The 24,747-nt window shown below is 42.7% G+C and overlaps 1 protein-coding gene across 1 annotated transcript in view; it reads left to right on the forward strand.

Annotated features, from left to right (window-relative positions):
• The first annotated feature begins 2,651 nt into the window (after nt 1-2,651).
• Nucleotides 2,652-24,747, forward strand: part of lmln (leishmanolysin-like (metallopeptidase M8 family)) — a 79,780-nt gene continuing 57,684 nt past the window's right edge. The window contains exons 1-5 of the mRNA XM_060827858.1: nt 2,652-2,783; nt 15,997-16,094; nt 16,195-16,225; nt 18,262-18,344; nt 20,599-20,716. Of these exons, the coding sequence (XP_060683841.1) occupies nt 2,652-2,783; nt 15,997-16,094; nt 16,195-16,225; nt 18,262-18,344; nt 20,599-20,716 (462 nt within the window). The remainder of the gene's footprint in view (nt 2,784-15,996; nt 16,095-16,194; nt 16,226-18,261; nt 18,345-20,598; nt 20,717-24,747) is intronic.

The following is a 24,747-nucleotide window of genomic DNA, read 5'->3' on the forward strand; positions in this document are numbered from 1 at the left end:
TGCTAACTTTTTACCATATTCATTTGTGGGATGTGGGAGTCACTGGCTGGCATTTATTTCCCGTCCATTGTTTCCCTTGCAAAGGTGACGGTAAGTTGCCTCTTGAACCGCTGCAGTCCATGCATTGTGGGTTGGCCCACAATGTCGTCAGGGAGGGTATTCCAAGATTTTAATACAGCAACAGTGAAGGAATGGTGATATTGTTCTAAGTCAGGATGGTGAGTGGCTTGGAGAGAAATTTGCAGGTGCTGGTTGTCCAAGTATCTGCTAATCTTGTTCTCCGAGATGGAAGTGGTCATGGGTTGGAAGATGCTGTCTGAGGATCTTTGGTGAGTTCCTGCAATGCATTTTGTAGATAGTACACACTGCTGATATTGAGTGTTTGGGGTGGAGGGACTGGATGTTTGTGGATGTGGTGCCAATCAAACAAGATGTTTTGTCCTGGATGGTATCAAGCTTTGGGAATGTTTTGTTATAGAAGACAGAGTGTAGTTATGGAGTTGTGGTTTTCTGATTGGAGGACTGTAATCAGTGTTGGGGCCTCTGTTGTTTGTAATTTATATAAGTGATTTGGAAGAAAATGTAGGTGGTCTGATTGGTAAGTTTGCCAATGACACAAAAATTGGTGGAGATGTGGATAGCAAGCAAGGTTGTCAAAGGATGCAGCAAAACATAGATAAGTTTGAAAGTTGAGCTGAGAAATGGTCAAATGGGCTTTAATATAGACACTTGTGAGGTGATGGCATTTTGGGAGGTCAAATTCAAAATGAAAACATATAGAAAATGACACAAGCCTGAGGAATATTGATAAACAGAGGGTTCTTGGGTTGCAAGTCCATGGCTCCCTGAAAGGGATAAGGTGGTAAAGAAGGCATGCAAAGTGCTTATTTCATTGGTCAAGCCATTGAGTTTATAAGTTGGCAACTCATGTTGCAACTTTATAAAACTTTAGTTAGGCCACATTTGGTGTATCGTATACAGTTCTAGTCACTATGCTAGAAGAAGGAGATGGAGGCTTTGGAGAGGGTGCAAAAGGGATTTACCAGGATGTTGCCTGGATAAGTCTGTCTTGACAATACTGTGAGATTGAACAAACTTAAAATTGTTTTCGCTAGAGTGTCAAGGTATTGAGGAGAAAGTGAGGTCTGCAGATGCTGGAGAGCAGAGCTGAAAATGTATTGCTGGAAAAGCGCAGCAGGTCAGGCAGCATCTAAGGAACAGGAGATTCGACGTTTCGGGCATAAGCCTTTCTTCAGGAATGAGGAAAGTGTGTCCAGCAGGCTAAGATAAAAGGTAGGGAGGAGGGACTTGGGGGAGGGGCGATGGAGATGCGATTGGTGGAAGGAGGTCAAGGTGAGGGTGATAGGCCGGAGTGGGGTGGGGGAGGAGAGATCAGGAAGAAGATTGCAGGTTAGGAAGGCGGTGCTGAGTTCGAGGGATTTGACTGACACAAGGTGGGGGGAGGGGAAATGAGGAAACTGGAGAAATCTGAGTTCATCCCTTGTGGTTGGAGGGTTCCTAGGCGGAAGATGAGGCGCTCTTCCTCCAACCGTCGAATTGTTATGGTCTGGCGATGGAGGAGTCCAAGTACCTGCATGTCCTTGGTGGAGTGGGAGGGGGAGTTAAAGTGTTGAGCCGCGGGGTAGTTGGGTTGGTTGGTCCGGGTGTCCCAGAGGTGTTCCCTGAAACGTTCCACAAGTAGGCGGCCCGTCTCCCCAATATAGAGGAGGCCACATCGGGTGCAGCGGATGCAATAGATGATGTGTGTGGAGGTGCAGGTGAATTTGTGGCAGATACGGAAGGATCCTTTGGGGCCTTGGAGAGAAGTAAGGGAGGAGGTGTGGGCGCAAGTTTTGCATTTCTTGCGGTTGCAGGGGAAGGTGCCAGGAGTGGAGGTTGGGTTGGTGGGGGGTGTGGACCTGACGAGAGAGTCACGGAGGGAGTGGTCTTTTCGGAACGCTGATAGGGGAGGGGAGGGAAATATATCCCTGGTGGTGGGGTCCGTTTGGAGGTGGCGGAAATGACGGCGGATGATACGCTGTATATGGAGGTTGGTGGGGTGGTAGGTGAGAACCAGTGGGGTTCTGTCCTGGTGGTGGTTGGAGGGGTAGGGCTCAAGGGCGGAGGAGCAAGAAGCAGAGGAGATGCGGTGGAGGGCATTGTCAATCACATCTAGGGGGAAACTGTGGTCCTTGAAGAAGGAGGCCATCTGGGCTGTACGGTATTGGAACTGGTCCTCCTGGGAGCAGATGCGGCGGAGACGAAGGAATTGGGAATATGGGATGGCGTTTTTACAGGGGGCAGGATGGGAGGAGGTGTAGTCTAGGGAGCTGTGGGAGCTGTGGACTGCAGTTCCCTGGGGACACACTGTGAGGATGAATGGCGTCCTCACTCATACACTCAGTACTATCAGCTGCAACTCCATGGAGACACACCATGAGGATGAAGAGAGTCCTCGCTCACACACTGTACAATCTGCTCCATTGGGACACACTATGAGGATGTAGGGGGTCCTCAGTCACACACACTGTACTATCAGCTGTTCTTCCCTGGTGGTGGGGGGAGCACTGTGAGGATGAAGGGGGTCCATCTGATTCTGCGCGTCTCCCCCGCCACCCAGGGCAGGTGTGCGCACGCGCGTTGCCGCAGTAATGGCGGCCGTTGTCGCACCGTGTGCGGGACTGAGGAGCTGGGCGTTTTACATCATTACCGGCATCATCTGCACTGTCATTGAAAACACGACCTGCTCCACATGTAAACACAGAGTACCCGATCGGAGAGAGGTGAGTGACAACTCCCGTAAAATAATCCCAACTCCGAAAAAAAGGGGTTGGTTACGGCTCAGAGTCCAACCGCAGATAGAGACTGGGCCAGAGACACACTCAAATATATATATATATATATATATAAAACAACCGAAAATAACTGCGGATGGTGTAAACCTGAAACAAAAACGAAAGTTGCTGGAAAAGCTTGGCAGGTCTGGCAGCATTTGTGAAGGGAATTTAGAGTTAAAGTTTCCATGTCAGGTTCTGAGCAAGGATCACCGGACCAGATACGTTAACTTTGATTCCTCTTCACAGATGCGGCCAGACCTGCTGAGCTTCTCCCGCAATCTGTTTTTGTTTGAGCGAGAGAGACTGGATCACACAAAGAGAGAGAGAGATTCATACAGGAGCTGGGCAGGAGGCAGAGAGAAATATGCATACAGGGACCAGGCAGGAGGCAGAGAGAAATATGCACATAGGGGGACTGGGCAGGAGGCAGAGAGAGATGTGCATACAGGGAACCAGGCTGGAGACAGAGAGAGAGAGATGCATACAGGGACTGGGCCAGAGACCGAGAGAGAGGTGCATACAGGGAACCGTGCAGGAGGCAGAGAGAGATGTGCATACAGGGACCAGGCAGGAGGCACAGAGAGATAGAGCTGCATACAGGAAACCGGGCCGGAGACAGAGATCAAGAACAAAAAACAATACAGCAGAGGAACAGGCACTTTGCCTCTCCAAGCTTGCACCTACGCATCCTAAAATTGTCTTCATTTACAGGATCCCTCTATTCCCTTCCTATTCATGTATTTGTCCAGGTGTTAGCTGCACCACTACCTCTGGCAGCATGTTCCAGGCACTCACCACCCTTTGTATGGAAAAATATGCCTTGCACATCTCTTTTAAATTTGCTTGCCTCGGCACCTTGATCCTGTGTCCTGTACCTCACTACCAAAATGGACCTCATTGGCCTCACGGCAGACACAGTGGAATTCTTCCACAAACCCCAAGGTCTTAACAGCAAGCCCAGTGAGACAACCAATGAACAAGAACAGTTAGAGAGTCGAGATAGCGGCAGTCTGAACAGTCTGCTGTGTTGGGCTTTGTGCCATACCCCAGGCAAGTTGGGCTCCTACACAAACACACACACACACACACACCTATTAGTCATCCCTGAGGAATGTTTGTAGTATAAAGTAGGTAGGTAGAGCACCTAGAGGCCCTTTAAATTTGGATCTGGAGCTGAAATGAAGACATCTAAAGGAAAGGGAGCAAGGGTAGTGCAACAGGCAGGGCACTCCCCTACTGTGTTGGGCACACCAGCAGCCATTGCCTCGACTCCTGTAGCAGCGCCTTTAAGTTCAGTGGAACAGCAGCATTTACTCACTAAGTTTGCAAAACCCCATGAAAATATTCGAAGAAGCGCTGGAACCGATTACTGACATGCTGACCAAGCATGAACAGAAGATCCAGGCTCTGGATCGGCACATAGAAGCAGTGGAACAAAGGACCACAACCTCGGAGGCCGTGATGGAGAGCTGCAAGTGGCGGGTCTAAACCTTGGAAGGCCAGGTTCGGGCCCTGCTGCGACAAGTAGATGACTTAAAAAACCAAGGTCAATGAAAAAACTTATGGATCATGGGTTTTCCAGAGCATGAGGAGGGCGAAAACCTTACTGAATTTCCCAGGAGGTGACATCCAGGGTTCCTGGAGTTGGAAATTGAGTCGGGCTAGGTGAGTGTGAAACAGGCCCACTGGATCGCAATGCGCAGGTCCAGCTTGGTTCAGCACCCCTGCCCAATCCTAGTGTGACTCCAGCACTATAAAGAAAAGCAATTAATAATAGAAACAACAAGAAGACTGTGAGGAGACCCACAGGATTTGGTTATAAAGGTTCTAGGATAATGTTTTTTCATGACTTTTCTGGGGCCATAATTAAGAAAAGAAAGACCTTTGATGATGTGAATAAAAAATTAAGAGATTTAAACATTCAGTATTCTCTGAGGTACCGGTCAGTGCTACGTTTCAATTATGGGGGAGGTGTCAACAACTCCGACTCGGCGGAAAAAGTAAAAGAATTTTTGAACTCGCTGAAATAATATACTTTGACCAAGGAAGAAAGAGGAAAGGCTGTGTGTGTGGGCATTGGCATATTTATTTTTAATTTTCTCTTTCTTTGTTCTTTTCCTTTTTGGGGACTCAGGCCTTACAAGCTTGGTATTGCTTTGGTGTAAACTTCGATATATTTATATCATATCTGTTTGGTACATATTTGTTATTCTACTGTTCGGTTTTGCTGGATGAGGGGTGGTTACTTCTTTGATATAAAGATGTGTGGGGTTGAGATGTGGAGGGGGAGGGGTGGGCGTCCATTGTTAACTTGGAGGAGTGTGAATAATTGCTTTTCTCCCCCCATTGCTTGGGTTTGGGATGCGGTCTTAACTAGAAGCTGCTAGGATGGCTGTAAGGTTGAGTGTGAATGCCTCCTATGTGAGGAGGAAGATCTTTGGAGATTTGTGTTTTTTGTGTTTATTCGTTCAAGTTAGGGGTAGTGGTTAGTTTCTTAGTTTTAGTAGTGTTTGTAGGAATAGTCTTTAGATTTGATAAAGTCTGTATTTTTTCCACTCGCTGCACATTGAGTTGGCTTCTTCCTCTCGGGTGACAGCGAGTTGTCGTATGCGGGCAGTGCACCTGGAATATAAAGGGGAGCCATTCCCTTATTAAAAGGAAAAAGGTGTTCTCAATTCTTAAGAAGGAAAAGGTTGACATCACTCTGTTGCAAGACAAAACTCGACTGATAGGGAACATCTGAAGTAATGAGGAATGCGGTGGTGGTACAATAGGGTATTCTTCTCCTTTAACTCCAAAAGCAGAAAAGTGGCTTTACTAGTACAAAAGAACCACCCATTTTAGGTGACAGATCAAATCAAAGATAAATATGGATGATTTATCATTCTCAAGGATCTGGTACACGGTGAAGAGTGTGGTATCCTGAAAGTTTACTGTCCCCCGGCGCATCCTCATAAATATTTAGTTGACGTGGTCTCTAAGGTAATGGCTGTTGGGGTGCGTCGTATAGTTATAGGAGGAAACTTTAATCATCTCATGGACCCTGGGGTAGACAGGACACCAAGGGGACTGTTGGGTACACGTCTGCAGTCTTGACAGTTAGTGGACTTGTGTGAGGAGTTACAGCTAGTGAATATATGGAAGTGTCTCCACCCTAATGGGGGGGGGGATTTTATCTTTTACTCCAATCCGCACAAGAATCGGTATGTTCTTTGTTTCGTCGATTCGTTTGGACTTGGTGCTGGCCTGCAAGACTGGGAGCATAACTATTTCGGGGCATAACTATTTTGGACCATTAGATGTTAAGACCAAGGGGAGTGGAGTAGGCACACGGCACTGCACATGGATCTCCTTCTCTTGAAGGATGGCAGCTTTGTACAGTATATTACAAGGGAGTTCAGGGCTTTTTGGGACATCAATTGGGGTACGGCCAGTAACCCATCAGTGCTCTGGGAGACCACCAAAGTGTTCTTAAGGGGTGGGGTCTGATTATTTCATACTTGACAATGAGAATGATGCTTGAGGCCCTGCTGAAGACAGCTGAATCAGCATATTATACCAGACTATCTGTGGTCAAATTACAACGGATCACAACTCTCCAGGTGGCTCTGAACACAGTGCTCTCACAAGCGGTGAAGAGAACGATCTCCTTTGCAAAGCAAAGACTGTTTGAATATGGGGATACCTGGCTAGGAAGGAAAGTGTTCCACAGTCCATTGTGTCTATCAGGGAGAGAACTGGCAACGTCACTTGCGAACTGATAAAGACCAGTGCCAGATTTCAGGAATTCTATGCCAGTCGGAGGGCTTTGGGGATGGAGTTGAAAGAGTGGAAACCTTTTTTTGGCCTCCCTGAAATAAACGCAGATCACGCTTCCCTTTTAAATACCTTTGACAGCACAGGAGGCGCAAGGGGCGGTAAGGCAACTCCAAGGGTAGCAAGGCACCTGGTCCAGATGGGTACCCAAGTGAATTGTACAAGGCGTTTATACACATTAGCTGAACCACTTCTGGAGATGTGCAGTCACCCGTATAACCCATATAAGGGTAATATCTCCCTTATTTTACAAAAAGGGAAAGATCCCAAGGATTTCACATCGTACATACCCATCTCGTTGTTGAATGTGGATTTTAAAATCTTATCAAAAGTGTTGGCTCTGAGGTTGGAGAAGGTGCTGCCTGTTATTGTAAAAGAGGACCAAACTGATTTTATCAAGGGCTGCAGCTCCTCCAGCAATGTCAGACGGGTACTGAACATGGTGCAAATATGTCAGCAGAGACTGATGCCAGGTTTGGTGGTCTCCCTGGATGCCGAAAAGGCTTGTGATCGGGTGGAATGGTCGTATCTTTTTGCAGTTCTAGATCACTTTGGCCTGGGAGGGGCATTCGCCAGATGGGTGGCAGTTTTATATAAAGACCCCAAAGCGGCAGTTATCACGAATGGGGTTAAATCGAGCAAGTTTGGTGTGGGGAGGGGCAGCTGACAGGGATGTCCCATATCGCCGCTGCTGTTTACCTTGGTACTTGAACCATTGGCGGAGGCCATCCGAAAGGACCCTGAAGTACTGGCACCAAAGGTGGGAATTAGGGAACACAAAATTACTCTCTCTGCTGATGATATATTTTGGCTAACTCCAGATAATACAAAAAATTAAATCATTCGCCAGCTTTTCAGGATGCAGGATAAAGTCAGAGGTCATGCCTTTGGGGGGATTGGTGGAAGTACCGAAGCTAGAGGATGGAATGGAGTTGCTTTTTAGATGGTCAGAGGAAGGTTTTCTCTATTTGGGAATGTTTATTGCCCCTACCTTTTGACAACTGTACGGAGCTAACTTTGTGCGGGTTGTTTGAGAGAATACAGCAGAACTTAAAGCGATGGGAGAGAATACCCATATCATGGTTAAGTTGTATAGCCTTGATTAAAAAGAATGTTCTTCGTTGGTTGTTATATCCCATGAGGATGCTCCCATAGTTATTACCCAAACAGGTGCTGCGGAGGTTTGCTGGGTGGCTTGGATCATTTATTTGGTACCGTAGGTGTCCCCTAATTAAATTTACCAAGCTGCAACTTCCACAGGATATGGCGGGAGTGGACCTCCTAGATCTGAAGAGATATCAAATGGGCGCCCTGTTGTCATGTGTTGGCAAATGGGTGTGTAATGACTCGAATATAATATGGCTTGATGTTGAGGCATTGCAGGCGAGATGTATCCTCATAAACTTACAGTTTATGGATAAGTTGAGATCTGGAGTTGGACACTGTGAGAGTCCGTTTATTATAAATACGGGTAAAAGCGTGGAGGATAATGTGGCAGGGTGAGGGCAATTTACTTAACACTTCACTATTCACCCCATTAGTGGGAACCCCAGAATTTGGAACAGAGTCAATGGATTCCAGCTTCAGAGCATGGGAGGGTAAGAGAATCTCCTGTCTGGGAGATTTATTCGAGGGAGAGGTCTTGATGTCTTTCAACCAGTTAGGTCAACCAGTTAGGTCAAAAAAAATTAGGGATTCCCTAATAGGGACCTTTTCCGATACTTCCAGGTTAGGGATTATAAATAGAAGAAGACCACGCTCTTGGACCAGCCGTACAAGTCAGATACAAAAAGAAGAGTGCTCCGTTGTGGGGATGCTCTCTCAGTTAGTACCATATATCATCTGCAGAGAGGAAACGCCTTGGAAGTTATGGAGAAACTCCATGAGATTTGGAATCAGGAGTTAGGGGAAGAAGTGTCATAAGAAAAATGGGAGGATATATGGGGGAATGTAACGAAAATTTCAATATGCAATAAAGCACAGGTGATACAATTGAAGATCTTGCACAGGGCCCATATGATGCCAGAAAGTTTAGCAAAGTTTAAGAAAGGATCTTCTCCGAAATGTCCCAAATGTATAGGTACCGTTATACATTGCTTTTGGTCCTGCTACATGATTCGCGGATACTGGGGTGCCATAATGAATGAGCTGGAGAGGATCCTGGGAATGGAAGTTGAGGAAGGTTTGATATCCCTCCTTCTGGGAGTACTGAATCTGTCCTCTTTGGGTGAGCATGGGAAGAGGTTATTCAATATTCTTACACACTGCGAGGTAGAACATCCTAATGAATTGAATATCAGAAAAACCTCCAGGTCTTGCAGGGTTGCACAGACTTGTGATGGAGTACATCCCTCAAGATTATCTGACAGTATGGTGAGCCGTGGCACAGAACAATTTTATAAATCATGGCGGCCCTTTCTAAATTACATAGACATGGACCTGTCGACGGTACTGAGCCTTTATATAACCATGAGGGCCATATATGGTGGTTCAGGAACCGGGGATTGGGAGGGGGTTAGAGGCATAGTAAATATGGATATGATAACTATTGCTTCCATAGACGGGAGCTTTGGTGGAGGTGTGGCGAGTGGAGTAATGCAATGTAGCTTGATTTTAGTGGATTGTAATTTAATTTGAGTTTATTCTAATTTGGCTTAAGTAAATATGAGATGTTTTGAAGAGTGCAAGGCAGTTTATTGTTAATGTTACTGTAATATCACAGTACGATACTATTTCTACTTTTCTGTACCTTGTACTTTAATAACTTGTTTATTTTTGTAAAGGAGTGAAACATTTTTTCAACAAATATATATACATTAAAAAAGAACAAGAATAATCAATAGAGAAAGCTGCAGTGCAGCAACCAAAGAAGGAGGAATCCATTTGGACCCCTCCAGAAGGCCGTTGCCCTAGGCTTGACATGTATGATCAAGTTATCAGGAGATGTGTCAACACCAGACTTGTCAGCTGCGTTTGCAAGACAGCCCAGAATGTCACTCAAGCGCAACGCAATGCTACCCATGGTCTGAAGACCATCCACAACATTGTCATCAAACCCGAAGGCAAAGGAGGAGCCATCATTATATACAATAGAACAGGCTACTGCAAAGAAGTCTACTGACAATTGAACAACCAGGAACACTACAGACAATTACCTGCTAATCCAACCAAAGAACATAACAGACAATCAAGACCTTCAGAATATCCTGTGCACTCTCATCCCGCATATATCTCTTGTGGGAGACTTCTACTGCCTTCTGACGATACACAGACCAACACTTCCTGAGCCGCCATATATGGCCCTCGTGGTTATATAAAGGCTCTAATCAGTACTACCGACAGATCCATATCAGGCAATGGGACCCTGTGTGACATTCTCTCTGGCTATGTCGAGGGCATCTTGAAACCCATTGTGCAAGGAACCCCCAGCTTCTGTCGCCGTATTACAGACTTCTTACGCAAACTCAGCACCCACGAACTAGTCAAACCAGAAACATTCCTCATTACAATGGAATTTTCGGCACGCTATACCACACATCCCACAATGATGGCATCACTGCATCTGCCTCAGTATTCAACACTAGCAACTGCCAATTCCTGAAAGTCATCCTACAACTCATCTGCCTTATCCTCGACCGTAATATCTTCACCTTCGACAAACAGTTCTTCATTCAGACTTATAGAACAGCCATGGGATCAAATTTGCAACCCAATGCCAACATCTTCATGTGCAAGTTCAAGCAAGATGTTTTTGCTGCACAGGACTTCCAACCAACACTATATACCAGATACATGGATGACTTTTTTTTTGGACTCATAAGAAGAATCACTGAAACAACTACAAGACGATATCAACGAGTTGCATCCCACCATCAGACTTAACATGGATTCTTCAGAATCACACTCATTCTTGGACACACCCATCTCTATTAAGGATGGACACCTCAGTACTTCACTCCACTGCAAGCCACAAATAACCTCACGATGCTACACTTCTCCAGTTTCCAACCTAAACGTGTTAAAAGAAGCCATCCCCTATGGACAGGCCCTATATACAGGAACTGTTCAGACAAGGAGGAACGCAACACACACCTACAAATACTGAAAGACACCCTCATAAGAATGGGATGCGATGCTGATCTCATCGATCACCAATTCCAATGTTTCACAGTGAGAAACCGCAACAATCTCCTCAGAAGACAGACACGGGACACGACCAATAGAATACCTTCGTCTTCCAGTACTTCCCCAGAAGTTCACAACAAACTGCCCAGTCTTCAAGACAACAGCAACCACAACCCTGCCATGGTAACTTCTACCAGACATGCTAAATCATTGACATGGTTATGACCATCACATGTGGGAACATCACCCACCACATACACAGTACGGATGCATGTGAATTGGCCAACATAGTCTCCCTTAAATGCTATAGGAATGTATGTCCTGACTTGCATGATACATTGGCGAGACTATGCAGATGCTGTAGTAACAAATGAATGAATACAGCGCAGCAATTGTCAGGCAGAACTGTTCCCGCCCATTCGGGGCACAGTTAAGAGATCAAGGACATTCAGCTTCCAATCTTCGGGTAAGCGACCTCCAAGGCAGCCTTTGAGATACACAACATTGCAGGATAGCCAAGTTTACTATCCATGAGGATAGCCTCAATCATGATCGTGGGTTCGTGTCATGCTTCATGTAACCCCACCATACTGTTCTCTGTAAAATATAACAGGAAGGCAGAGTATTGGGTCAATGGAAAGATTCTTGGTGGTGTGGATGTGCAGAGGGATCTTGGAGTCCATGTACATAGATCCCTGAAAGTTGCCACCCAGGTTGATAGTGCTGTTAAAAAGGCATACGGGGTATAAGGTTTCATTGGTAAAGGGATTGATTTCCGGACCTGCACTATCATGCTGCAACTATACAAAATACTAGTGTGGCCACATTTGGAATATTGTGTACAGTTCTGGTCACCATATTTCGGGAAGGGTGTGGAAGCACTAAAAAAGGTTCAGGGGAGATTTACAAGGATGTTGCCTGGTCTGGACGAAAGGCCTTATGAGGAAAGGCTGAGAGACTTGGGTCTGTTCTCATTGGAAAGAAGAACGCTAAGAGGGAATTTGATAGAGACATACAATATGGTCAAAGGATTACATAGGGTAGATGGTGGAAGTCTTTTTCCTAGGATGATGACACCAGCGTGTACAATGGGGCATAGCTAGAAATTGAGGGGTGATAGATTTAAGATAGATGTCAGAGGCAGGTTCTTTACTCCGAGAGTGGTAAGGACGTGGAATGCCCTACCTGCCAATGTAGTCAACTCAGTCACATTAGGGAGATTTAAGCAATCCTTGGATAAGCATATGGATGATGGGATAGTATAGGGGGACGTGCTGAGAATAGTTCACAGGTCGGCGCAACATTGAGGGTCGAAGGGCCTGTTCTTCGCTGTATTGTTCTATGTTCTAAATCTTTCTTACTGTTCTGTTTTAATACCATCATCTTGATAACTTGCTATTATCTCTCTAATTTAATTAGCTTGGACAGTTTTGGATTACTTGTTATTTTGATTAGATCCTCATAATGCGACTCTTATACCTATCATGTTAGTCCAGCCATTTGGTTTGTCTCTGGCACCATCTTCTTTTGAATTTTATATAATGATCTCTACGCTTTAATTAATCTGATCATAGATCATCCCACAACTTGTTATTTAGTTGTTGATACTTTACACACACCATTTGACATTTTTGATCACCTGCAAACACTTGTTATTCAGCCTGTCGACATTCCACTCACACTATTTGTACTTATCTTTTGATGCTCTTAATTACCTGGAATTATCTTGGCATTATCTGTCTGCATATAAATTCTGTGCCGTTGTGCATTCCCTCACTCCTCCTGATGAAGGAGCAGCGTTATGAAAGCTTGTGATTTCAAATAAACCTGGTGTTGTGTGACTTCTGACTGTGCCCCCTAGTAATTGACCCCTGCACCCTGAAAAATGCCTCATACTATCCCCTCGATTCATGCCATTCACAATCTTATAGACTTCTATCAGGTTGCCCTGTCAAACTCCTGCATTGAAGTGAAAACAAACCCAGTCTATCCAACCTTTATTCTTAGCTAAAATCCCCATACCAGGCAACATTCTGCTATGCCTTTTCTTACCCTGTCCAAAGTATCCACATCCTTCCGGTAGTGCGGTGACCAGAATTGTACGCAATATTCCAAGTGTGGCCTAAGTAAACTTCCATAAAACTGCAGCATAACGTGCCTATCCTGTACTCGATGCCCCTTCCAATGAAGGCAAGCATGCCATAGGCTTTTTTTTAAAACTATTTTACCTATCTGATATTTTTGCACAATCCCTGCTTCAGCTATTTGTCATCCTTACAGAACCCAAGTTCTACAAATGTTTGTTCTCAAGGACACAGGACACATCTCAGTGCAGAATGCTAGGTGAAAAGTGAGGTCATAGCATCATCAGTTAATGAATTGCAGCATCACTTATATCCCCGTATCAAAGTTGTTGCTTCTCATTAATTGCAATCCCATCTCTATTTTTTAAGTTTGAGAAATTTCAGTGTAGATGGTTCCAAGAAGTAAAATGTTTCAAGTCAATTTTCAATCTAATGTTTGCATCTGTTGTTCGTTTTTTTTTTGAGTCAATTTTAGCACATCATGACAGTTCCCAAGAAAATCAGTAACATTGTATTTTGTTAACCTAATGAATGAAAAGTGATAGAATCCATAAATGGAAGAAGTACTCGACAACTAGGTAAATGGGACTTGGGATTGGACTTGTATCCCACTTTCTAGCTTGCTATGTTTCCTTATTTAGGGAAAACCTCTTTCCACTGCTGTATTATGATATGTTAGTAAAAAACCCAGGATTTAACTTGATTGAAGAATATGACTTTAAAAAAAATTTTTAAAAGGGGGCAGAGGCAATACCCCTTTTATTATTGCAAGACATATAATCTGAAGGTAATGTTCTGGGTTCAAACCCACCATGGAATTCAGGTAGAGAGAGACCGAGGTAGAGACTAGGCCGGAGACAGACTGAAAGAGGGAGATATGGTCTGGGCCAGAGACTCTGGGAGAGCAGGACGGTTTGAGTTTGATTTATTGTCATCATGTGTCACAATACAGTGAAAAATCTTCTTTTGCGAGATGTACAGGCAGATTATAAGATACAAAGTGCATCAGGATAGCTGAACAGAGTGTAGAACACAGTGTTATGGCTGCAGAGAGAGAGAAATTAGATTTGAGAGGTTTGTTCAAAAGTCTGATATCAGCGGGAACGAAGCTGTTCTTGAAACTGATCGTCCAGGTGTTGAAATTTGTATACTTTTGCCAGACGAAGAGAGTGGAAGAGAGTATAACCGGATTGGGAGGGGGCTTTGATTATATTGGTCACTTTCCTGAGGCAGTGGGAAGCGTAGGTGATTCAGTGGATGGAAGGCTGGTTTGCGTGATGGACAGGGCTGTGTCAATGACTCTGTCGTTTCTTGTTGTCTTTGGAAGGGCAGTTGTTGTACCATGCTATGGTGCATCCAGAAAGGATACTTACTGTTATATATCTATAACGATTGAGAAACGTTCTTGCAGACATGCTGAATTTCCTTAGCCTCCTCAGGAAGTAGATATGTTGTTGTACTTTCTTGATAGTTGCGTTGATATGGGTGGACCAGGACAGATTGTTGGTGATTTTTACTCCCAGGAGTTTGACACTTTTGACAATCTCCACCTCAGCAGCATTGATGTGACTGGATTGGAGAGAGACTAAGAATGAAATGGAAAGACTGGCCTCAGAGATTAGGTTAAAAATCACACAACACCAGATTATAGTCCAACAGGTTAATTTGGAAGCTCCAGCTTTTGGAGCTCTGCTCCTTCTTCATCAGGTAGCTGTGGGACAAGATCATAAGACACAGAATTTATAGCAAAAGATTATAGTGTCATGCAACTGAAATGATATATTGAATAAAACTAGATTGCTGTTAAGTCTTTCAACTTTTAGACAGGTTACGGGTTTTGGTTCATTAATATGTAAATCCCAGAACTACTTTAAAGTCACATTCTTGAGATAATTTGAGGTTTTATACAAAAAAGAGAAATCTCAGCTTAGACAATGTATTAAAGGTGTGAGGTTAGAGTCTGTCTGTATCCAATCTTGAGTCAGACTGGGTCTATTTCCAAAGTAGGAATTTATAAATGTTACATGGATTGACTGCCTGCAGGTTGTGTGCTTTTTGAGCAAAAATAGAATGTATCTGCAAATTCAATTCTGCAAATGCACATTCACCCCGTAGACATGTGTGTGTGTCTGTGGGTGTGTGCGTGTGCGCACGAGAGGGAGAGAGAATGAGTGTGATTGCACATGAGAGAGTGTGTGCTTGCATGCAACAGCCACCAGACCTGGATGTTCCCTCCCAGACAGGGAACAGATCAATGGTCAGGGACATTTGGCCTTGGATCTTTGAATGACTATCCTCCAAGATGGACTTCAGGATACGCAAAATGCAGAGTGGCCAAGCAGAGCTTGATAGCCAAGTTCGGTACCCATGAGGTTGGCCTCAACCGGGACCTTGGGCTCATGTCACACAACAGTGACCCCACCACATTATACACTCTCTCATGCACACACACTCTTATATACTCTCACGCACACACACTCTTATATACTCTCACACACACACACACGCTCCCTCATTCACGCATGCATACACCCCACCCCCCACACCCACCCACGCACACACCCTCTCACAGGCTTATAGTCCATCACACTTAGCCAAGCATGCATACACAAACACACACACATTCTCTCAAGCTCATTTGCTCTCTCTCTCTCTCTTTCTCACACACGCACATATAAGTCTATGGGGTAAATTTGGATTTGCAGAATTATATTTGCAGATACATTCTATTTTGCTCAAAAAGTGCACAACCTGCACATAATCAATGCAGGCGGTCAATCCATGTAATATAATCAAGTGAAAAATCACGTGACACTGGGTTATAATCCAACAGGTTTATTTGAAAGTACAAGCTTTTGGCTCTGAAAGCTTGCTGTTTCAAATAAATCTGTTGGACTATAACCCGGTGCAGTGTGATTTTTGACTTTGGCCACCCCAATTCAACACTGGCACATCCACATCATTTTTATGGAATACATTGAAGGGCATGAACTCATTTAATTAGACATTAAAGAAACATTTATCAAATATGAAGCTATGTGTGCAGAGCTGATAGGCCTACCTGTTAAAGTTTATACATAACGTTTTTAAAGTATTGATCCCTTTTTAAAACAATGCTATCTTTATCATTTTAGGTGATATATCAAGTATATATAGAACCAAGTCGAATTACCAGAAGGAGTATTGATCAGCATCTAAGAATAAAAATTGTGTACGATTTAAGCATTGAATAGTAAGTATTATAATTTATCATCTTGACAGCCATTTACTAAATAACATTACTGACTTTAACTCTTAACATTGATAGCTTTTTAATTTTTTTTATATTCTAGTTTACCCACGGATAAAAAACATTTAGTTAAGGTATGTATAAAATTCATGCATTCTACTATATGTAACTATAAAAGTGTATTCAATGGTAAATAGTAATGTGCAGTACTTTAAATCCATTATTTGGCATTATTGTTTCTAAGAGACATTAGTTTTGCTCGTTGTCTGTATAGGGTCTTTCAAGTTCATTCCAGCTTCAAACTAGCGTCTACAGGAAAACAACACATGCGGACCAAATATTTAACTACAGAAGCAATCATCCCAACACCCACAAACAAAGCTGCATCAGAATATTATTTCAATGAGCCAACACACACTGCAGCACAGAGGAACTACCCAGAGCAGAGGAAAATCACCTATACCATGTATTTAAAAAGAATGGGTACCCAATGAACACAGTCCGCTGATTTCTCAGCAACAAACCCAAACAAGCAGAGAAAACACTCTCCCCTACATCAAAGACATCTTGGAAATGACTGCCAGACTACTCAGACCCCTTGGCATCATGGTAGTCCACAAATCCACCAACACACTAAAACAGCAATTAAATTGAAAGACCCTATACATTCAACGAGCAAAACTAATGTTATTTACAAAATACCGTGGAAGGACTGTAACAAATACTACATTGGACAAACAGGCAGAAAACTAGCCACCAGGATACATGAACACCAACTAGCCACACAAACCCTCTCTCATTAGTATCCTCACATACGGATGAGGAAGGACACCACTTCGACTGGGACAACATATCCATCCTAGGACAAGCCAAACAAAGACATGCACTAGAAGCATGGCATTCCAACGGAACTCTATCAACAAGCACATTGAGTTAGAGCCTATCTACTACCCCCTGAGAAAAGGAACAGGAAGTAACATCACCACAGGAAATGACATCACCAACCCAAAGAAACCCAAACATATAAATAGAAAGCAGGAATTTTCAGCAATGCTTTGCCTTAGGCCTACTGAAGAGGTTACCTAGTCGGGTAACGAAATGTCTGGAAATGAACCTTCAAGCTCCGAGCAAACCTACATCCCAAAAAAACCTGCTAGTTGCAACTTCTAATTGAGTAGCTACCTCATGCTGTCTTGTTGCAAATTGATTTCTCTCTGAGCTCCATGCAATTTGCAAATGAGTACGTTTTGATATGTAAAGTCGGTATTTGAAATTTGTGTATTTTGCTGTTATTAAATTATTTTATTCTGTCATATGTTTTTAATAAAAAGGGAAATATAGTTCTGTGTATTCTACATAATTAGATTCTACTAAGTTTTGGATACAACGAACGAGATTAAATGTATTAATAAATACAAAATCAACAAAAATCTGCAAAAAATACAGTTTCCTATGCTAGATTAATAAAATTACTTTAAATCCTGAAATTCCTGATTTATTATTCCCCAATTTGTTCCCGACGGTTTATAGGTTTGAATATCTTTGCTGTTGGTGACCTTTACATACAGTACAATTCTGCTAGGCAAATTAATAATGCGTGCTGATTACATAAAAACCTATATAAACATTGTAAATTTTTTTAAGCTTTTATACATTGAGTTTTTTTTCCATATTTATAATCTCTTTCTAGTATTTGAGCCAAACTGCTAATTGAAGTTAAAGAATCGATGTTTTAATTGAAGAATTACAGGTGATAAGGATATTCAACTGATATCTACTTCACCATTTTTTCCAGAATCACGATCTGGGACATTGCTGAGCTATTGCCAAACAAAATCTCAATTACGATGCAGTATTGAACTGATGTTTGTAGTCTGAGATCTAGTATTTTACTTTAGTATTAGGAATAAGAGGAAATACAGATTATTTTCAATGTTCATTTGTGCATTCTCCATGGCAATGCCTTTACCAATCAGAGTCTAATTGCCAACGAATCAACACTCTCCTTTCATTCCACATAAATATTGCCTTTGCCCTTGAGTTAGTATTCTTGTAAATTGTCCTGCTGAGCACTAGATGAAAACTTCAACAAAATGTGTCTTTGTTTTTAGCAATTCTCAAGTTCTGTCCTGCCAAATGACTATTTATTGCTGTTTCTTTTCCATGTTAGAATAAACTGTTCCCAAAAGCAATTAAATATTTACAAGAAACATTCCAAGTTCGTAAAGTTGTTGGTCCAATTCTGCTTAACAGGTATGGTGAGAATCTGTTGTCTTTATAATCTGCCATTTTAAAGTTTTTGATTTTAGAAAAAGAATGAGCATTTTTGGAAACATAGAAGTTAGGAATAGGTGTGACCCATTTGGCCCTTTGAAGGTTCTTTGACATTCAACATGATTATGGCTAATTCTTCATCTCTATGCCATATTCCCACCTTCTCTTCCATATCCTTTAATACCCCTTTAATATCCAAAACTTTATCAATCTCTTTCTTGAATTCAGTCTGTGATCTGGCCTCCACATCCTTCTGTGGTCGTGAAATTACAGAAATGTTCCTTCATCTCAGTCATGTATCCTGAGCCTGTGATCTTTGGTTCAAGACTCCCCAACCGGGGCAAACATCCACTCTTCATATGCTTAAAATCAGATCCCTTCTCATTATTCTCAACTCTGAGGAATACAGATGCACTCAAACCAATGTTTCTTCATTTGAATGTCCTGCCATCCCTAATAACAGCCTAATGAATCTTTGCTGCATTCCTGTGACAAGAATGTCCTCTCTTAGGTATGATATCCAAAACTGCACTCAATATTCTGGTTGTGGTCTCACCAAGGCCTTGTATAATTGCAGTATGACATCCCTACTTCTAAACTCCTCTTGAGATGATGGCCTTCCTAATTGTTTGCTACAACTGTCTGTCTACTTTCATTAACTGATTCACAAGGACACCCAGATCCCATTTTATATCCATATTTCTGTATATAATCTTCATTTAATAATTTTTTTCAGTTTTTCACATTAATGCGTATAACTTCACATTTATCCACATTATACTGAACATTTTGTGTGTTTGTCCACATACTCAACTTGCCGGGATTGCCCAAATATTTCATTGAATCCTTCTCACAACTCTCAATCGTGCCTAGTTTTGTGTCATTAGCAAACTTGGAGAATGTTACATTTAGTTCTGTTGCAAGGTCATCTATCTATATATTGTGAATAGCTGGGGTCCAAGCACTGACTTTTGCAGTACACCACTAGTAATAGTCTGCCATCTGGAAAATTACTCATTTTTAACTAGTTTGCAGGATGAAGTGCAGCAACGCTAGCTTTTCACTTAATGGGAACTGAGTTCACATCCAAGCCACATTAAAAAATGAGAAGCCTCTATGCCTTACTGGCTAGAAAAAATCTTAAATGAGTTTGGATGCTTCCAGTCAAACTTGTTATTGTGACACTGTGCAAACTTGGCATTCTTAGGTTAGCAGCAGTTGCAAAACTGGCATCTCTGCTGAAGAGGGGACAAGACACATTGTTAGGGTGCAGAAAGAGAGATTGAATCAGCAATTAACTGTTCTGTACCCGACTTGTGAGTGCTTAATGTTGAATTGTATATTCAATGTCGACAGTGTTCTGTTCAGCAGCGCTGACATGCTCATCATTATGAGTACAAATGCATCTCAGTCGAAATATATTCCTTTTGTATTTTTGTAACATAGACTAATGTAAGATTCATATGTTTAATCATTAACTGCAATTCAATTGAACAATTTAACTATACAACTTTGCAACTATACAAAACGCTGGTGCGGCAACACTTGGAATATTGTGTACAGTTCTGGCCCCCATATTTCGGGATGGATGTGGAAGCATTAGAAAAGGTACAGGGAGATTTACCAGGATGTTGCCTGGTCTGGAGGAAAGGTCTTATGAGGAAAGGCTGAGAGAATTGGGTCTGTTCTCATTGGAAAGAAAATGGCTAAGGGGAGATTTGATAGGGACATACAAGATGGTCGAAGGATTAGATAGGGTAGACAGTGGAAATCTTTTTCCGAGGATGATGACGTCAGCTTATACAAGGGGGCATAACTAGAAATTGAGGGGTGATAGATTTAAGACAGATGTTAGAGGCAGGTTCTTTACTCCGAGAGTGGTAAGGGCGTGGAATGCCCTACCTGCTAATATAGTCAACTCAGCCACATTAGGGAGATTTAAGCAATCCTTGGATAAGCATATGGATGATGGGATAGTATAGGGGGACGCGCTGAGAATAGTTCACAGGTCGGCGCAACATTGAGGGTCGAAGGGCCTGTTCTTCGCTGTATTGTTCTATGTTCTAAAATATTAATTGGATTCAGTGTCCACCTGTCATTTAGCAATGCTAAATGAAAACTATATATAGATGAAATAAATAATGCTAATATATAGATTCCTCTATGAGTATATATTAAGTATTTAACATTTATTATTAATCTTTCTAAACTAAACTGTTAATGTTTTCTCAAGGCCATGTGCAACCAATCAGTACTTAAGAAAGAAGGATGACCCACATATGTATTGTCAAGGTGCCTGTGCTGCCATTACAAGATGCGGCCCGGTAGTTGTTCCAGAAGAACATTTACAGGTAAAACCCCTGCAGTTGTGGAATTAAATGTATTAATGAAGTCAGCTTAATCTTTTTATACATCATATTGATCTTAGTTTGCAAGAGTTGAGTATTGTATTTTGAGAGTAAATTTATTTTCAGTCTAGTTAATATCCAGTAATGTTGAATATAGAAAGTAATGCTGCACAGTCAAATGAAGTTGGGGGCCTGAATAATTCAAATAGAACTGAGATAATTCTCAGAAGAGATTCAGAAGAAGGAAGAGCACTGGTAGAAGGAATAGGGTAACTGCACTAAGAAGGTAGAACACAATGAAATTTTGTAGAGATAAGCAAAGTAGAACAGGCTAGAGGAAGAACATAAAGTGGATTACAAGCCTCTTTTAGCAGTTAAAGTACAAGACTATTTGGGGCCAGTAGATGATGAAAGTAATACAAAGGAAGAGGACAGCAAGAGTGCTGCTGGAAGAGTGCTGAAAAGTGGTGGAGCAATGTTATGCCCAGAGGAAGCTGTTCATGGACAGTCAGTGAGATTAAGATGTTGTCTAGATAATGTGGAAGAGCTGAGTATGAAAGGTAGGAGATGAGAGAGGTTGGTTGTATTACTGTTAAAATGATATCACACATTTCTCTCCTCAGTACAAAAACAGCTAGTTGTTACTCAGAAAACCTTAATTTGTTCAGAAAATGAATTCCCAAAACAGATGAGGTGGAAGAGAATTTGACCAAGGATAAAAACAGACGTTGCTGGCGAAACTCAGCAGATCTTAACAGGGAAGGCGATAGCCTAGTGGTATTATCACTGGAATTTTTATTCAGAGACCCAGGTAATGTTCTGGGGATCTGGATTCAATTTGAATTCAATCAAAATTTAGAATTGAACATCTAACAATGACCGTGAATCTATTGGTGATTAGGTTAGGTTCCCTACAGTGTGGAAACATGCATTTTGGCCCAACAAGTCCACACCGACCCTCCAAAGAGTAACCCACTCAGACCCATTTCCCTCTGACTAATGCACCTAACACTATGTGTAACTTAGCATAGCCAGTTCACCTGACCTGCACATCTTTGTGATTGTGTGGGGAAACCGGAGCACCTGGAGGAAATCCATGCAAACACAGGGAGAATGTGCAAATTCCATACAGACAGTTGCCCGAAGCTGGAATCGAGTCCAGGTCCCTGGCACTGTGAGGCAATAGTGCTAACTGAGCCACCATGCCACCTCATGATGTGGGAAAAACCCATGTAGTTCACTAATGACCTTTATGGAAGGAAACTACTATCCTTACTTGATCTAAATTGCATGTGACTCCAGAAACACAGCATTGTGGTTGACACTTAACAGCCATCTGGGATGAGCAATAAATGGTAGCTTAGCCAATGACCCTGTCATTGAATGAATGATTTTAAGGAACTGGACATTTCCGGTCTAGTGTCCCTTCAGAATTGTGCCGTTCAGAAGAAAGGTCAGTGGCCCTGAAACACTGACTTTGCTTCCTCTCCATGATGCTGCCAGACCTGCTGACTTTTTCATAAGTTCATAAACTCATAAGATATAGGAGCAGAATTAAGCAATTCAGCCAATTGAGTCTGCGCCGTCATTTAATCACAGCTGTTATGCTCTACACTCCCATTTTCCTGCCTTCTCTCCTTATCCCTTCAACCCATTACCAATTAAAAATCTATCTGTCTCCTCCTCAATTTTACTCACTGTTCCAGCATCCACTACACTTTGGGATAGTGAATTTGACAGATTCACAACCATTTGAGAGATGTAGTTTCTCCTCAACTCTGTTTTAAATTTGCTACCCCTTATCTTAAGACTAGGTCCTCTTGTCCTAGAATGCTCCATAAGAGGGAGCATTCCACTGCACATCTATTTTTTTCCATACCTTTTATCATCTTGAAATCTCAACTTGATCTTCCCTCATTCTTCTAAATTACGGGGAGTATAGGCCTAAACTGTTCAATCTCTCTTCATACAACAAACTCTCATCTGTGGGATCAATCTAGTCAACCTGTGGCTCAGAAGGGAAGGCGGGAGAACAAGAGAGCGATAGCTATAGGAGATTCAGTGGTGAGAGAAACAGACAGGAGATTCTGTGGTCGCAAACGAGACTCCTGGATAGTATGTTGCCTCCTGGGTACCAGGGTCATGGATGTCTCAGAACAAGTCTACAGGATTCATAAGGGGGAGAGAGAGCGGCCAGAAGTCATAGTACACATCTTTACCAATTACATACGTAGGGAAAGGGAGGAGGACCTGAAAAGAAAATATAGGAAGTTAAGTTGGAATCTAAAAGGCAGGACAAGCAGAGTAGTAATCTTGGAATTGCTACCGGTGCCACAGGCTAGTGAGGCTAGGAACAGAGATCAAGTGCACATGAACACGTGGCTGCAGGGCTGATGTAGGAGGGAGGGTTTCAGATACGTGGATCATTGGGATATATTCTGGGGAAAGTGGGACCTATACAGGAAGGATGGGTTGCACCTGAACTGAAGGGACACCAATATCCTGGGTGGAAGATTTGGTAGAGCTCTTTGGGAGGGTTTCAACTAGTTTGGCAGGGGGATTGGAACTGGAGCTACGGATCTGAGGATGGAGTAGCCAGTGAACAGTCAGATACAGGGTGCAGAAGGTCTGTGAGGAAGAATAGACAGTTGATAAGACAAATTTGCACCCAGTGTAATTGGTTGAAGCGTGACTATTTTAATGCAAAAAGTATCAGGTATAAGGGTGATGAACCTAGACCATGGAGTGGTACTTGGAACTATGATGTTATGGACGTTACGGAGTCTTGAATATCACAGGGACAGGAATGGTTGTTGAATGTTCCAGGATTTAGATGTTTCAAAAGAAATAGAAAGGGATGTAAGAGAGGTGGAGAGTGGCATTGCTAATCAGAGATAGTATGATAGGTGCAGAAAGGGAGGTCTCCGTAGAGGGTTTGTCCACAGAATCAGTATGGGTGGAAGTCAGAAACAGGAAAGAAGCAGAGACTTTATTGAGACTTCTCTACAAACCCCGCAGTAGCAACAGAGACACAGGAGCAGATTAGGAGGCAGATTTTGGAAAAGTGCAGAAGTCACAACGTTGTCATGGGTAACTTTAACTTCCCCAATATCGATTGGAACCTCCTTAGTTCAAATAGCTTGGATAGAGCAGTTTTTGTCGGGTGTGGCCAGGAAAGATTCCTGACATAATATGTAGATAGGCCAATTAAAGGGGAGCCCATTATTGGATTTGGTGCTTTGCCCAGGCATCAGATCCCTTGGTGAGAGAGCATTTCGGTGATGGTGATCACAACTCCCTGACCTTTTCTATAATTATGGTGAGAGCTAGGAGCAGATAGTATGGGAAAGTATTTAATTGGGGGAAGTGGAATTACAATGCTATTAGGCAGGAACTGGGGTGCCTAAATTGGGAACAGATGTTCTCAGCAACATGCATGACAGTAATGTCGAGGTTGTTTACGGAGCATTTGCTGACAGTGCTGTATAAGTTTGTCCCACTGAGGCAAGGAAGGAATGGCAGGGTGAAGACACCTTGGGTGACAAAGGATGTAGAACATCTAGTCAAGAGGAAGAAGGAAACTTACTTAAGGTTGAGTCAACAAAGATCAAACATGGCACTGGAGGGTTGCAAGGTAGCCAGGAACGTACTGAAGAATGGATTTAGGAGACCTGGAAGGGGGCATAAAAAAGCTTTAGCGGGGAGGATTAAGGAAAACCCTAAGGCACTCTACATTTATGTGAGGAACAAGAGGATGGCCAGAATGAGGCTGATCAGGGATAGTGGAGGGAGCTTGCATCTGGAGTCAGAGGAAGTAGGGGAGATCATTAATGAATACTTTGCTTCAGTAGTCACTACTGAGAGTGACCTTGACGTTTGTGAAGACAGCATGAAACAGGTTGATATTAGAACAGGTTGATGTTAAGAAGTAGGATATGCTGAAAAGTTGAAAAACATAAGGATAGATAAGTCTCCAAGCCAGATGAAATATACCCAGGGTTACTACAGGAAGTGAAGGAAGAGATTGCTGTGCT

Source organism: Hemiscyllium ocellatum, chromosome 7 (genome assembly GCF_020745735.1).
Source record: "Hemiscyllium ocellatum isolate sHemOce1 chromosome 7, sHemOce1.pat.X.cur, whole genome shotgun sequence".
Taxonomy (NCBI): domain Eukaryota; kingdom Metazoa; phylum Chordata; class Chondrichthyes; order Orectolobiformes; family Hemiscylliidae; genus Hemiscyllium; species Hemiscyllium ocellatum.